This window comes from Hemibagrus wyckioides, linkage group LG23 (assembly GCF_019097595.1).
Source record: "Hemibagrus wyckioides isolate EC202008001 linkage group LG23, SWU_Hwy_1.0, whole genome shotgun sequence".
In the NCBI taxonomy this organism is placed as follows: domain Eukaryota; kingdom Metazoa; phylum Chordata; class Actinopteri; order Siluriformes; family Bagridae; genus Hemibagrus; species Hemibagrus wyckioides.
Window position 1 is genome coordinate 4,448,646 of NC_080732.1, and position 16,208 is coordinate 4,464,853.

Here is a 16,208-nt window from a genome sequence, read left to right on the forward strand (position 1 = left end):
AAATCCTTATTTGCACTATTTGACTAAATGTCGGTGCACCCCTGATTATAACACCCATATATAGAAGTACACAATTATATAGAACGTCTCTGTGTTATTGAGTCCCTTCACTGGAACTAAAAGGCTCAAACCTGTTCGTGATGATGCTCCTGTGAACACATGAGTGTGAGCCCTGACTCTGACTCAACCCCACTGAACACCTCGGGCATGAACAGGAACACCGACTGCACTCCAGACCTCCTCACTCATACACTCTTGAACCCAAATCCCCACAGCTAAGCTCCAAGATCTCATGGAAAGCCTTCCCAGAAGAGGAATAAATCTAAAATGAAATGTTCAGCAAAAACACATGGATGTCAGGGCAACTTTTAGGCATATAGATATATATTTTTTAATCCTAATAATCTTCATTATTATTCTAAAACAGTAGAAGAAAACTTTCTGCGAGCAGTTATGTGCTAGTGTATAATCTCATCTCCTGAGGCAAAATGGACTGGAGGACCACGCTGAATAAAATCCACTCTGCACCATTAGTTTCACTTCACGTCGGCTCAGACGGCCCTGAAGCTCTGGGCTGATAAAACGATCCAGCCGGATTCCTCTCAGGCTTTCAGAGATAGAAATAGACAGGAGCTGTTGCAGATCACGATGCCCTTGTGACGCTGATCTGAAAGAGAGATTTCGTCCAAAAAACCAGACTTAAACGTGTGGAGTTATTAAAACGAGAGTCATTTGATTTAATAGAACAAAGATTAGTTGAGGCTTTAAAGCAAGGATGTTTGATTTAATGCTTATAGTTGCGTCCTTTTCATCTATTGTGATGATAATGAAATACAGTTGCTTTTGATGTCATTTGGTATAATTATATATGTAATCAAGTTTTATTTCCCAAACGTCCACAATGCCTTACTTCTATCATTTAAAAATGTGTTCTTAATGAGAGACAGAACGATAAAACTAAATGCATGGAACAGTACAGAGATATCCATAAGCAAGGATTAAGACATTACAGGATGTGCAAATATAGAAAAACAATCAATGACATTTTTTTATAATCTATGAAAGAATGACGTCATTTTCTATCTATTTATAGTTACATTTATTACTGTTGGATGTCCTCAAATCAGACTAGTTGTTCGTGAGAGTTCGAGAACTTTAACTGAAATAATCCTACTGATTTCCTTTCAAATATAACCAGATGCTCCGTGAGTCAGACAGATCAGTGCAGAAGTAAAAGAAGCAAAGTTATTGTTTCAAAATGGATATCTGCATCTGTTTTCCAGAGTTTCTTAAGCAGCTACATTTTTAGTTTGCGTGTAATTATTAAATTATGTTCTGAAAACAGAACAAATTCTTCTACCGGGTTCAGTACCTTTGTTATGCCACAGTGTGGCAGAGCATCAACACTCTGCCTCGGCATCTCACTTCCGCAAGCGCTGTAGCTTTCATCACTTTATATTGTGTGTGTGTTTGAGTGTGTGTCTATCTATCTATCTATCTATCTATCTATCTATCTATCTATCTATCTAGATCCATGTCTATCTCTCTCTCTCTCTTTCTCTCTGTCTGTCTGTCACTCTCTGTCTGTCTGACTCTGTTTCGCTCTCTGTCTTTCTCTGTCTGTCTCTCTCTCTCTCTCTCTCTCTCTCTCTCTCTCACAGTACTAATAGATATACAATACCTCTCATTCCTTTATCCTGCCAGCTAATTAACAAGGTCTAGGATCATTAAAATAGATTTGTTTTAAGGCAACACATATTTGTTTTTGTTTTTTGCTTTTTCGTTCTTGCTGGTACTTTATTATGAACCTGTATATTAATAAGCTAGCTGATAAGCAGACCAATATGACTTTGTCCTCTATCTATCTATCCATCCATCCATCCATCCATCCATCTATCTATGTCTATCTTTATCTGTCTCTCTCTGTCTCTCTTTCTCTCTGTCTCTTTCTGTCTATCTGTCTCTCTGTCTGTATGTCTCTCTCTCTCACTCTCTCTCTCTCTCTCTCTCTCTCTCTCTCTCTCTCAGTACTAATAGATATACCATATCTCTTATTCCTTTATCCTGCCAGCTAATTAACAAGGTCTAGGATCATTAAAATAGATTTGTTTTAAGGCAACACATTTGTTTTTGTCTTTTCCTCTTTCTTTCTTGCTGGTACTTGTATATTAACAAGCTAGCTGATAAGCAGACCAACATGACTTTGTCCTCTGTATAAAAATAATACACTGTTCTTGCTGCCAAGGTCAGAAGTGTGCCTGATGAAAAAATCTTTGCTTTTTAAAGATTAAAATCTTAATCTGCCAAGTAGAGTTTGTTCTGAAAATTGTAATAAAGATACAGAGAAGTCGATACAGCGATAACTCAGATTCACTTATAAAGATGACAGTCTTGCGTGAGAGTATTTACTTTTCAACCCCAGCAGTCGCCAGTGTTTGGCCTTGCGCAGTTATTATAGCAGTGTGTCCCTGTCTCTGAAGGAGATTAGACTTCTTTTTGTTTATTTATGTGTGTGTGTGTGTGTCACCTCCCGCCATCTCTGTGTACAGGCTTTGAACTCCTATCAGCACGACTCCGGCATGAGGCGACTGCTAAAGCAGCTGAACTTCTACATCATGCCCGTCTTCAACGTGGATGGATATCACTACAGCTGGAAAAGTGTACTTTTGCTCTCCTGCTTCATTTTAACAGAGTCGCTTTGATTAGGCAACCAGAGAAATTACAAACGTTGCTCAGAACGAATGGTTCATAAAACTTCCTGAGAACAGAATGTTCATTTTTAGCTCCAATAACTTTAAATTATGTAGCACTTTTCTCATAACCAAGGTCACTGAACAATCAGAAAACACACACACAATGACTCAATAAATTCAATAATGAAATAATTCAAACCTCTCAGGAACACGTGATGGTTTAGAAAACATTCTGCTAATGGTCTGGTAACCTTCAAACTATTTCAACCTCCTGGAACTTTTCGCACTAACCTGGAATGCTCTTGTAATTTCTCATGAACCTTGTTCTGGGTTTGGAGAACATTCCTCTGGTAACCTTTATATTATCTGAGCCTCTAGGGATCCTTTCAAGGCAATGTTCCACTAACAGTCCATTAAAAAAAGGCAAAACTTTCAAGAACCTTGCGGTAACAAAGGAAACGTTTCTCTAACGTTCTGGTAACCTTTACATTACAGGAAACGTTGTGGTCTCTCATGGTAGTTTGGAGAACGTTCCCCTAATGTTACAAGTCAAAAAGCTCTTCTGGTAACCTTTACATTTATTTGAACCTCTTAAGAACCTTCCCAAGGCTATGTTTGCCTAAAATTTCCATAAATGAATGAAAATTAATTCAAACCTTATTTTCCATAACTTATGGCAAATAATTCAGACCTCAGTGGAATCTTGTCGTACACTATATTGTTAAAAGTATTGGGACACCCCTCCAAATCATTAAATTCAGGTGTTGTTTTTCAGGGGTTGGACTTGGCCCCTTAGTTCCAGTGAAAGGAACTCTTAATGCTTCAGCTTCATACCAAGACATTTTGGACAATTTCATGCTCCCAACTTTGTGGGAACAGTTCAGTCCTGTTCCAACATGACTGCACACCAGTGCACAAAGCTTCATAGGTTCATAAAGACATGGATGAGCGAGTTTGGTGTAGAGGAACTTCACAGAGTCCTGACCTCAACGCGATAGAACACATTTGGGATGAATTAGAGCGGAGACTCTGAGCCAGGCCTTCTCGTCCAACATCAGTGCCTGACCTCACAAATGCGCTTCTAGATGAGTGGTCAAAGATTACCATAAATACACTCCGAAACCTTGTGGAAAGCCTTCCCAGAAGAGTTGAAGCTGTTCTAGGAATATTAAATTCATGTGCATGTAAAGACAGGTGTCCCAAAACTTTTGGCAACATAGTATATCTGGTGATGGGTTGCAGAACGTTTCCCTAACGTTCTGCAAAGGAAATGGCTCCCAAAAAACATAATCAATTGCTACTGTTTAAGGAACATTGAGTGTTTGCAGAGTTCATATTTCATGCTTTTCATGCTTTTTTTCCTCTCTTAAAGGATCGCTTTTGGAGGAAAACACGATCCAAAAAAGCCAAGTATCACTGCAGGGGTGTCGATGCCAACCGAAACTTTAAAGTGAAATGGTGCGGTAAGTTGACTGAAACATCTTCCTGACCTAAAAAAACAAAACAAAAACAAAGTTTATAATAAACATTATTTATTTATGCGGCATATTAGCAGTTAGCGAAAGTCAGAGAATGCAGAATGTAACAATATAGTGACGTGTAGAGCAGATGCACACATGAATCTGGTCATATTATTCCGCATAACTTATGATTCTGGGTCAAAGAGGACTAGCTTTTGCCACACACACACACACACACACACACACACAACTCGGATCTGTTAATGCGTGGGCAAAGAGAGTGAATAACGAACAGGAACATGATATGGATTTGGAATCTGAGCCAAATAACTGGATCAGTGCAATCAACTGTATCATGTTTTGTTTGCTTGCAAAAGAAGGAAGAACAAGAAAGTGTCTGAAAAGTACAATTCAAGAGAAAAGCAGTATTTTGGAAAGATTGAGTGATGGCTGAAAAGAATGGAATAGCGAGGTGTGCAAATCACAGCCCATAGATAACGTATGGAAATTTGGCATAGGTAAATATAAAGTAGATCGAATTTAGCAAGTCCTTAAGTGACATCAAAAAAGATTTTGTACGTGTGTGTATTTGCACAGATTTCTGTTAGCCAGCTAGCAAACATGGGCTAACCTGGATTTCTGAGAGGGTTTTAAGTCTTAATCATAAATTTTAGCTAGCCCTTTTACGTCATTATAACGATGCTAGCGGCTTTAACGAGCATAATACGAGTCTAGATATATTAGTTTGAATGACGTTAAGTTGAAATTAATTTAAATAACCTGTACTGGATTTACATTGTTATTCTCATACAAAATTCATTGCATGTATGAATATAAATTATGATACACCATGTTTTCTTAAATGTTGACCTAGCTAGTTAGCTGCTAGACAATTAGCATGGATGTAGACACGTCAGATTTCAATATTTAAGTCTTGACTTGTAAAGTCATAGTCTTTGAAATGTATTTGACACCCCAATTTTTTTTGGACACGAATATTCATTACGCTAGCTAGCTGCTAGGAAAATAGCTTGGAGTTAACAAATGTAAACACACCAGATTTCCATATTTGATTTTTGCCCTATTCTTGGAAATCTGTTTGACATACAAGGTTTTAGCCAGCTAGTAAACATGAGCTAACCTGGATTTCGGAGAGGGTTTTAAGTCATAATCACAAATTCTAGATAAAAGTAGATTAAATTCTAGATTAACGTCATTATAACGATGCTAGCATAAGACTCAATTCAGTTTTATTTCTATAGTGCTTTTAACAATGGACACTGTCTCAAAGCAGCTAAACAGAACATAAAAAATATTGTACAAAAAGTTCAAGATTAATATTGGATCTATATTTCAATTTATTTGTATTTATGCCTAATGAGCAAGCCTGAGGCGACTGTGGCGAGGAAAAACTCCCTTAGATGGTAAGATGAAGAAACCCCAAGACTCAAAAGAGAACCTCATCCTCATTTGGGCGAGTGAGAATTAGCGTAAACACCAGAGAGCATGAATTTATCATAGCTCCTTAGCAATTTAAAAATTAACTCAACATCTGAGTTTATTTATAGATTTAACACTAACTCTTCCATGCTGAAGCCTTCGAATGCTCAATGATGGAGATCCAGCATGTGTAGAATGTTGTTTTGTGTAACCTGACAGGACTTCTGAAAGGATTTTATGTCCTTATCATGATGCTAATTCTATGATTAACATGGTTAACATGTTTAGCCTAAGATAATCTAACAGGACTTCTGAGAGGGTTTTATTTTATTAATCAAAGTGCTAGTTCTTGTAAATTATAATCACAATTCTAGCTCTATGGCTAATATACACTATATTGCCAAAAGTATTCGCTCACCCAGCCAAATAATCAGAATCAGGTGTTCCAATCACTTCCATGGCCACAGGTGTATAAAATCAAGCACCTAGGCATGCAGACTGTTTTTATAAACATTTGTGAAAGAATGGGTCGCTCTCAGGAGCTCAGTGAATTCCAGCGTGGAACTGTGATAGGATGCCACCTGTGCAACAAATCCAGTCGTGAAATTTCCTCGCTCCTAAATATTCCACAGTCAACTGTCAGCTGTATTATAAGAACGTGGAAGTGTTTGGGAACGACAGCAACTCAGCCACGAAGTGGTAGGCCACGTAAACTGACAGAGTGGGGTCAGCGGATGCTGAGGCGCATAGTGCGAAGAGGTCGCCAACTTTCTGCAGAGTCAATCGCTACAGACCTCCAAACTTCATGTGGCCTTCAGATTAGCTCAAGAACAGTGCGCAGAGAGCTTCATGGAATGGGTTTCCATGGCCGAGCAGCTGCATCCAAGCCATACATCACCAAGTGCAATGCAAAGCGTCAGATGTAGTGGTGTAAAGCACGCCGCCACTGGACTCTAGAGCAGTGGAGACGCGTTCTCTGGAGTGACGAATCGCGCTTCTCCATCTGGCAATCTGATGGACGAGTCTGGGTTTGGCGGTCGCCAGGAGAACGGTACTTGTCTGACTGCATTGTGCCAAGTGTAAAGTTTGGTGGAGGGGGGATTATGGTGTGGGGTTGTTTTTCAGGAGCTGGGCTTGGCCCCTTAGTTCCAGTGAAAGGAACTCTGAATGCTTCAGCATACCAAGACATTTTGGACAATTCCATGCTCCCAACTTTGTGGGAACAGTTTGGAGCTGGCCCCTTCCTCTTCCAACATGACTGTGCACCAGTGCACAAAGCAAGGTCCATAAACACATGGATGACAGAGTCTGGTGTGGATGAACTTGACTGGCCTGCACAGAGTCCTGACCTCAACCCGATAGAACACCTTTGGGATGAATTAGAGCGGAGACTGAGAGCCAGGCCTTCTCATCCAACATCAGTGTGTGACCTCACAAATGCGCTTCTGGAAGAATGGTCAAAAATTCCCATAAACACACTCCTAAACCTTGTGGACAGCCTTCCCAGAAGAGTTGAAGCTGTTATAGCTGCAAAGGGTGGACCGACGTCATATTGAACCCTAAGGATTAGGAATGGGATGTCACTTAAGTTCATATGCGAGTCAAGGCAGGTGAGCGAATACTTTTGGCAATATAGTGTAATCTAACCTGACAGGATTTCTGAGAGAAGTCCAAATCATGATCCTAGTTCTATGACTAACATGGTTAGCATAAGCTAAGCTGACAGGATTTCTGAGAGGGTTTTAAGTTATTAATCAAAGTCCTAGTTCTTTTAAGTCATAACCTCGAATGTTAGCTCTATGGCTAACATAATATAACCTGACTGGATTTCTGAGAGGGTTTTATTTTATTAATCAAAGTGCTAGTTCTTGTAAATTATAATCATAATTCTAGTTCTATGGCGAACATAAGCTAATCTGATAGGATGTCTGAGAGAAGTCAATATCATGATGCGAGTTCTGTGAGTAACGTGGTTAGCATAAGCTAACCTGGCAGGATTTCTGAGAAAGTCATTATTAAAATGCTAGTTCTTTTTAGTCATAATCACAATCCTAGCTTTTTGGCTAATATAATCTAACCTGACAGGATTTCTGAGAGAAGTCAATATCATGATGTTAGTTCTGTGAGTAACATGGTTTGCATAAGCTAACCTGACAGGATTTCTGAGAGGGTTTTAAGTTATTAATCAAAGTGCTAGTTCTTGTTAGTCATAATCACAATTCTAGTTCTATGGCTAACATTATCTAACCTGACAGGATTTCTGAGAGAGGTCATTATCAAAATGCTTGTACTTTCAGGTCATAATCACAATTCTAGCTCTATGGCTAACATAATCTAGCCTGACTGGATTTCTAGAGGATTTTAAGTCATAATCATGACATTAGTTCTATGCCTAACATGGTTAGCATATGCTAACCTGACTGGATTTCTGAGAGGGTTTTAAGTCATTATTAATATGCTAGAAATACTGGTAACTTAACTAGAAATATTGGTAACTTAAGCTAACCTGACAGGATTTATAAGTCATAACCTCGAATGCAAGCATGGCTAACAGAATCTAACCTAACTGGATTTCTGTGAGATTTTTATGTCATTATCAAAATGCTAGAAATATGGCTAACATAAGCTAACCTGACAGGATTTCTAAGTCAGAATCATCCATACTAGTTCTATGACTAACATGGTTAGCATGGCTAAAGTAAGCTATCCTGACAGGACTTTTGAGATGATTTTAAGTCATAATCATGATGCTAGTTCTATGACTAACATGCTAAATGCTAGTTCTTTTAAACCCTAATCAAAATGTTAAAGTTAGAATCTTGATACTAGTTATATCACTAACATACACTGACCTGAAAAGATTTTTAAAAAAGCATTCATGAATGTTTAACAATATTCACTGCTAACACTTGTTGGCTAGATATTACAGTAGTTTCAAGCATGGGCTAACCTGACAGGATTTCTGAGAGAAGTCCAAATCATTATGCTAGTTCTATGAGTAACATGGTTAGCATAAGCTAACCGGACAGGATTTCTGAGAGGGTTTTAAGTTATTAATCAAAGTACTAGTTCTTTTTAAGTCATAACCTCGAATGTTAGCTGTATGGCTAACATAACCTACATTGACTGGATTTCTGAGAGGATTTTAAGTCGCAATCATGATGTTAGAAATATTGGTAACGTAAACAAACCTGACAGGATGTATCTGAGAGAATTTTAACTTGATTTCTTTTAACTTCTGAGGATTTCTAACTTAATAGTTGTTAAAAAACCTGCACCAGTAATGCTGCCTCTGTGGCTAACATTTAAGCTAACCTGGTCAGATTTCTAAAAGGTGTTTAAATAACATTTATAAATCTTCCCTGGGATCACTATCTAGCTAGATGATATAAGCTAATATGTCACTACATCATATTAAAAAATATGTGTATAAATGTTCTTCACTGTTATTTTTATCTAGCTGGAAAAAATAAGCTAACCTGACATGATTCTTGTGAAAAACCTTCAAGTGGCGTCGTAAAACTACTTTTAAAAACCGCGAAGGTAACGTTTTTATGTCGCTAATAACAAAGACACACTCAACCCGTCCTGCTCAGAAGACTTCTCAGAAGAGCTGAAAGTGTTGTGTATGCGTTTTCTCTCCTTGCTGCTTGGAGATGAGTCTCCCGGTGCTGATTAACGCTAATTAGCGTTAGCTTGTGTGTGTTATATGTGATGATAAGGGTCACCGTTTTAGCTAAGCTTCCAAACTTTCTCCAGCCTTTTTATTTCATCTAAACTATTAGTGACCATATTTTATACATTGATTCTAAGATTAGTAACGTGACGCTCTGCTTTATAAGACTCACAGGAAGCACACGCTGCAAAAAAAAATAAAAAGCCATGGCCTTGCTTTACACAGCGTGTTAATTATCGCTTAAGCTGACTGTATATGCTCATTATGAGCTCTGCCTACGTTCAGACCCACTCTAAATTTATCCACCGAGGTCAGGGCTTCGGTTAAAACGACAGTGTGAGGAAATTAATTATCTTAGAGAAGCAGACATGGTAAATTGTTAGCGGGTTTAGCTTCAGGTGTACGTCCTAAAACACGAGCATAATACGAGTTGGTTTGATTGACATTAACTTGAAATTAATTCAAATAACCTGTATGGGATTTTTAGGAGGACGTTCCCATACAAAATTCACGTCATGTGTTTTCTTAAATGTTGACCTAGCTAGTTAGCTGCTAGACAATTAGCATGGATTTGTTTCATGTAGACACGTCAGATTTAGATATTTAAGTCTTGACTTTCTTTGAAAAGTATTTGACACCCCAAATTGTTTTTGATTTGACAAATATTCGTTACGTCAGCTAGCTAGCTGCTAGGAAAATAGCTTGGAGTTAACAAATGTAAACACACCAGATTTCCATATTTGATATAGTCCTATTCTTGGAAATGTGTTTGGGTCAACACAAGGTTTTGTTTGTCACAAATATGCATTATGTTAGCTAGCTGGTTAGCTGCATGCAGGTATATTTTATCAAATTGGTCATATGCACACACAAGTTGGTTAAGGGAAGCTAATAATGTTTTTACACGTAATTGTTACGCAAGGTGGAGGTTTCTAAGACCCGTATTGATGATTATCGATTTACAGCTAAGATACACAACCAATGTAGCTACACAAACTCAGGCTAGCTAGTAGTTTATGCTGATTATATGCCACGATTTTGTTCTTTTTACCATGCTAATTTGTTGAATATGAATATAATTTGCAAGCATTAAAGAAAGGGTTAGCCCGGAGATAGTCAGCTAACTGCTTAAAGTCTCCGATTATTGAATTATTCATCTGAAAGCATTATTCAGAAAGAAAAGTTGAGTGGGAATATAATTTTTCGTTTCTACCTCTAATGGAAGGACACGCACACATACACACACACATTTTCTGCCTCAATGAAGGCTACTGCAAATGCAGTGGTGGTCATAACTGAGTTTGAAATAGAGCTAGCACAAAGGCATGAGGTGAGTCAGCAAAAAACTACGTGAACATCGTCCTTGAATTCCAACGCAGTGACAGAAAAACGATCAAAAGCCGTCCCGATAACACGTTTTCTCTGGCCTCCCACAGAAGAAGGCGCCTCCACGCATCCCTGTGACGACACCTACTGCGGCCCGTTCCCCGAGTCCGAGCCCGAGGTGAAGGCCGTCGCCCGCTTCCTGCGCAAGCACAAGAAACACACCAAGGCTTACATATCCATCCACGCCTACGCTCAGATGCTCCTCTATCCTTACTCCTACAAATATGGCACCATCCCCAATTTTGACTGTGTGGTAAGTCAAAAAATATCTGCAGGTCTGCTTTTTTTTTTTTTTTAAAGGGGTTGTCATTTATTCATGATGAAGACAAATGGGTTTCTTTTTTCTCCGAAAGGAAAGTTATTAAAGATAAAATGGATTCACAAGAAAGCATCTAAATCAATATGAAAATGTAAGGTATTTTGCCTGCATTGGCTTTTTAATAAGGTTTTATATAATAACAAGCAACACAATTTTTTATTGGACACAAGGACCAGCAAAAAGGAAAATATTTTGTAATTGTTATTTTTTTTAAATTAATTTAATTTAATAATTAAAATTTAAAATAAAATTTAATTTAATTTAATTTTGTTTTGTGTTATTTATTTTTATTTTATTTTTCCCTGAAAAGATTTTCCTTAAATTTAATAAACTTTTGAAAAAAAATATTTTTTTCAAGTACAAATTTACATAGTACTACATTTAGACCTACTATATAATATTTTTTTTTTGTTTTATTTTTTAAATATGCCATAAGTATGACATAAATATGACACTTATACAAGTGTCAGTTTGTAAATTTTACCTATAATAAAACAAACATTGACAAGCCTTCTTCACCCAACTGAGGCTGGTTAAATCTATATATGCCTTATGAATTGTTGTAAAAATATCGTGTTAAATATGACAAACTATCTAATTCCGTTGTATGACATTAATGAGAATCCAAGTTGAAATGATAATGTTACAGCTAGAAACAATGTTAAATGTCACAAACAGCACCTTTAAAATGATCCGTCTACGAAGCTTTCTAACTGGCGTAATTGTGCATAGGAAACCGCGGCTCAGAGCGCCGTGAGCGCCCTGTACTCCGCGTATGGAGTCAGATACAGATACGGCCCTGCCTCCACCACACTGTGTGAGTATTACTCGAACTTTTTCTCATGTCACATGACTGAATCATCAGATTATCATCATTTCAAACACAAGGACCTTTATTTTGCTTAAAACCATTTAAGCAGCTAATTAGATGATAAATGATTCTTAAACATATCCGCATACACATACATTATTTCCTGTATAATAAACTTGCTTTAATAAACAGATTAAAGACAAATTTGTGTTCTTATAGATCTAACCATTTTGTACTATCTGTACAGTAATTCAGCATTTTTTGCGATTTTACTTCCTGCGTAAAAAATGTTTTTTTTTTTTGGGGGGGGGGTTCTTTTCGTAGACGTAAGCTCTGGGAGTTCTATTGACTGGGCCTACAAGAACGGCATCTCCTATGCTTTCGCCTTCGAGCTGCGTGATACAGGTCATTACGGTTTCCTCTTGCCAGAAGCACTGATTGCTCCCACGTGCACAGAGACCATGAGGGCAGTAAGAGCCATCGCTTCGGGCCTGCTGAAGAAATGCACCCGATGAAGAAATAGCACTCTCTCTTTCTCTCTCTCTCTATCCTTTTCTGTGTCACATGTGCTCCAGCTCTGGGCACTAACCTGAACCTCCTGGCTATTTCCACCATGCCAATTCTCATATTCCAAAAATATTCATTATACGCTATATTGCCAAAAGTTTTGGGACTTTCCATGCACATGAATGTAATATGGAGTTGGCCCACCCTTTGCAGCCATAACAGCTTCAACTCTTCTGGGAAGGTTTAGGAGTGTGTTTATTGAATTTTTGACCATTCGCATTTGTGAGGTCAGGCACCGATGTTGGACGAGAAGGCCTGGCTCACAGTCTCCGCTCTAATTCATCCCAAAGGTGTTCTATTAGGTTGAGGTCAGGACTCCACACCAAACTCGCTCATCCATGTCTTTATGGACCTTGCTTTGGTCACTGGTGTGCAGTCATGTTGGAACAGGAAGGGGTCATCCCCAAACTGTTCCCACAAAGTTAGGAGCATGAAATTGTCCAAAATGTCTTGGTATGAAGCTGAAGCATTGAGTTCCTTTCGCTGGAACTAAGGGGCCGAGTCCAACCCCTGAAAAACAACACCTGAATTCAATGATTTGGAGGGGTGTCCCAATACATTTGGCAATATAGTGTATATACATCCACGAAAGCTGATGCTGGAATATTGCCAACAGATTTAGCTGGAGAACTTTTATAACTTTTAGACCAAAAAATAAACAACCTGTATACATAATAATTCCAATCCTGCAGTGATTTTACTGCTTTTACCTCATCATCATTTGTCAGATAATTATAACGTCGCCTTTGCACTTTTTCGAGAAGTGCCTCTGTTTGTGTAACCCAGTACAGCAAAAAATAATCATAGACCACTTTGAGCACTTGCTGAAAAACAAGAACCTCACGTCAATGCAGTATGTAAGAACACAGACCAAAGAGTGTAAATATTGTGTACTTGCTTTCTATATTTTTTTAAAAAAATAATAATAATTTTCTATGTAACAGAAGTAAATCTAGTTTATATCTGGGTTTAATGTGAAATAAGCTGAATTGATTTTTTTTTTATTGTATAACTGTAATATGATATCATAATAAATGTGTATTATATGATAAACTAGAACTTTTTGCTAGATTTTCTTAAAAAAAATTGAAATGATATTTTTAAAGGATACATACAGAGGTGCCCAAAAAATGTATACACACTTAAGCGGTTGTTATCTATGCCGTTTTTTATGCTTCCTCTAAAGATTGTCAGTAGTCACACCATCGCTGATCAGAAAGAGCCAAAGAAAATGGCGGAGGCACGCTTGATTTTAGAGCGATGCAAGATCGTTTTGAAGTGGCATTGCAAATTTGGACTTGTGTTTGGAACAGAAACACCAACACCATCAACATTCACGTGAATTTGTGATGTTTTTCCTATAGCAGTTCGCCGAAATAAGTGTCTGGATGCTTAGAGTGACCACTTTTAGTACTTAATGTGATTGCGTAACATGACTTACAGCTACCACTGACCGGTGAAGTGAATAAGACTGATGATCTCCTCATCATGGCACCTGTTAGTGGGTGGGATATATTAGGCAGCAAGTGAACATTTTGTTCTCAAAGTTGATGTGTTAGAAGCAGGAAAAATGGACAAGCGTAAGGATTTGAGCGAGTTTGATGAAGGGCCAAATTGTGATGGCTAGACCACTGGATCAGAGCATCTCCAAAACTGCAGCTCTTGTGGGGTGTTCCCGGTCTGCAGTGGTCAGTATCTATCAAAAGTGGTCCAAGGAAGGAACAATGGTGAACCGGTGACAGGGTCATGGGCGGCCAAGGATCATCGATGTACGTGGGGAGAGAAGGCTGGACCGTGTGATCCGATCCAACAGACGAGTTACTGTTGCTCAAATTGCTGAAGAAGTTAATGCTGGTTCTGGTCTCCGAATACACAGTACATTTTTTGGAGCAAAAGGGGGACCGATACTATATTAGGCAGCTGCTCATAATCTTGTGTGTGTGTTTTCAGGTATGATTTGCATGGATGTGGAACTTTTTCCATTTTCGATCATTTAGCCTAATCTGCTCCAGGTTTTTTGCTGCAGTATTGCACTTTTACAGAAGTTACAGTTTAATGACTTATCTAATCAGGCTCTTGCCGGATCGTATAATAAATCGGAACGTCGCGTCTGCGTTTGATAAATCAGCCGATGAACCCTTGCTGATCGTGTACCGCAATCTTTCCGTAATGAAGGCTCATCTTTCAGATTTATTCAAGCCCATTGGAGGCGCTCAGAAATGAAAGCCTCGTCCTGTCGCCTTTGAAACCCCAATCTGCTTTTAATAATTCATTTACAAGAAGGAAAAAAAAAAAAAAGGACTGCCGGGTGTTTGGGATGCGGCAGAGAGTTTTACAGCAGTCGATGGATCTGCTTAGCAGAGTTAGGGAGAGGATAGCAGGCTCATCTTGTGCTAGTGACTACAGAAAAAAAATCTTTTATCTGTTGAAGTTTACACCTTGGATGTGTTGTATAGGTTGTATTATATCCATGAATAAAAACTCTTGGAAGGTGTGTTATAGGAAAATAATCAACAAATCACTACTTTTATCCTTTTATAATACTTTTTATCCATTTACAGTTACATTTACTGTTAACAGCTCTCACCAGACACTCTTTCTTTCTTTCCTGAAGGATGTCAGGTTTCCAAAAACACAAAAATTCTTGGAAAATATAGTTACGTCTGTGACTGTTACTATAGTCATTACAAAGATATTAAACAGCTCCTCATAGAACATCTCCATATAAAGAATTTCCTCCAGGATTAATGAAGTTCCATCTTATCTTATCTTATCTTATACCCACACCAGTGCCCTCCATACAGTGAGTTGTTGCCATAGAAACGATAACGTATTGCCTGAGCTGCTGTTATATTTGAAAATGAACCGATGCCTTTTCCGAGCCAATCAGAATCGAGCATTTGAGAGCACATGTTCACATCCTGCATCCTTATAATGATGCCTTCGAAATAATTCTGTTGTTCCTTGTTTGTCCGTTCATCTTCCACCTCTTGGCTAAAAAACCTCCAGCATCAGTATGATAATGTGGAAAAAGCATTATTAGCTTCTCTACGAACATTTTAACCTTGACAGAATCGTGCCACATTCCTGACTCATGTTGTTTACTCTCCGCTGCTATCCTGCGTTTGAGTCATCTTTTTTCATCTGTTAGGAATAATTCTAGAGTCTAAAATGGCTCAGATGATGATTCTGAGCTTCGGCTGATTTCATGAATGGAAGAAAGTGGAGCATTTATTAATTTGTCCATTATTAGATTATTAATGGATTTAGGCCACAACATGGACCCTGTAAAATATTTTCCATTGGTTGATTACTTTAGAGGCTTTGCACCATGATGGTGTATTTCCACACGTGTAGCTACACTATATTGCCAAAGGATTTGGGACACATGCACATGAATTTAATATGGAGTTGTCCCGCCCTTTGCAGCTAGAATAGAAAAGCTAACTTCAAGGTTTAGGAGTGTGTTTATGTTTCACCATTTCACCATGTTTTCACCCACATGGAAAAACAACGAGTTTCCCACTCGTAATTCCGACTTATGATAGCATTCATGTCCGTTCAACTCGTAATTACCATCTTTCCGACATGATTTGAACGCATCGTGTTTCTCATTCTTTTAATGGTGCAAGTAAGGTACATCTATAAGTATGTTTCATTCACATTTATTACGTTTAATAATTTATAATGCTTTATGAGGTTGTGGGAAGACAGTGTGTGTATTGTGCCGCAATGAAATTGTGCAGGATTTATTGTTTATAATAATATTACTCTGTATAATGTAGGCTACCTACTTCCAGCCAAACTGTATTGGAATTAAACTGTATAAAAGTAAGCAGGACCTATGAAGATGTGC

General features: G+C 38.2%; 1 protein-coding gene across 2 annotated transcripts in view; it reads left to right on the forward strand.

Moving 5' to 3' along the window:
• Positions 1–16,208, forward strand: part of cpa6 (carboxypeptidase A6) — a 32,716-nt gene that overhangs the window by 16,352 nt on the left and 156 nt on the right. The window contains exons 7-11 of one of the 2 annotated variants that reach the window (XM_058375793.1): positions 2,550–2,660; positions 4,066–4,156; positions 10,706–10,908; positions 11,707–11,791; positions 12,110–16,208. The exon at positions 12,110–16,208 is cut by the window's right edge and continues 156 nt beyond it. In XM_058375793.1, the coding sequence (XP_058231776.1) occupies positions 2,550–2,660; positions 4,066–4,156; positions 10,706–10,908; positions 11,707–11,791; positions 12,110–12,300 (681 nt within the window). In that variant the 3' untranslated portion in view covers positions 12,301–16,208. The remainder of the gene's footprint in view (positions 1–2,549; positions 2,661–4,065; positions 4,157–10,705; positions 10,909–11,706; positions 11,792–12,109) is intronic. The other variant, XM_058375794.1, reaches the window with a different exon arrangement.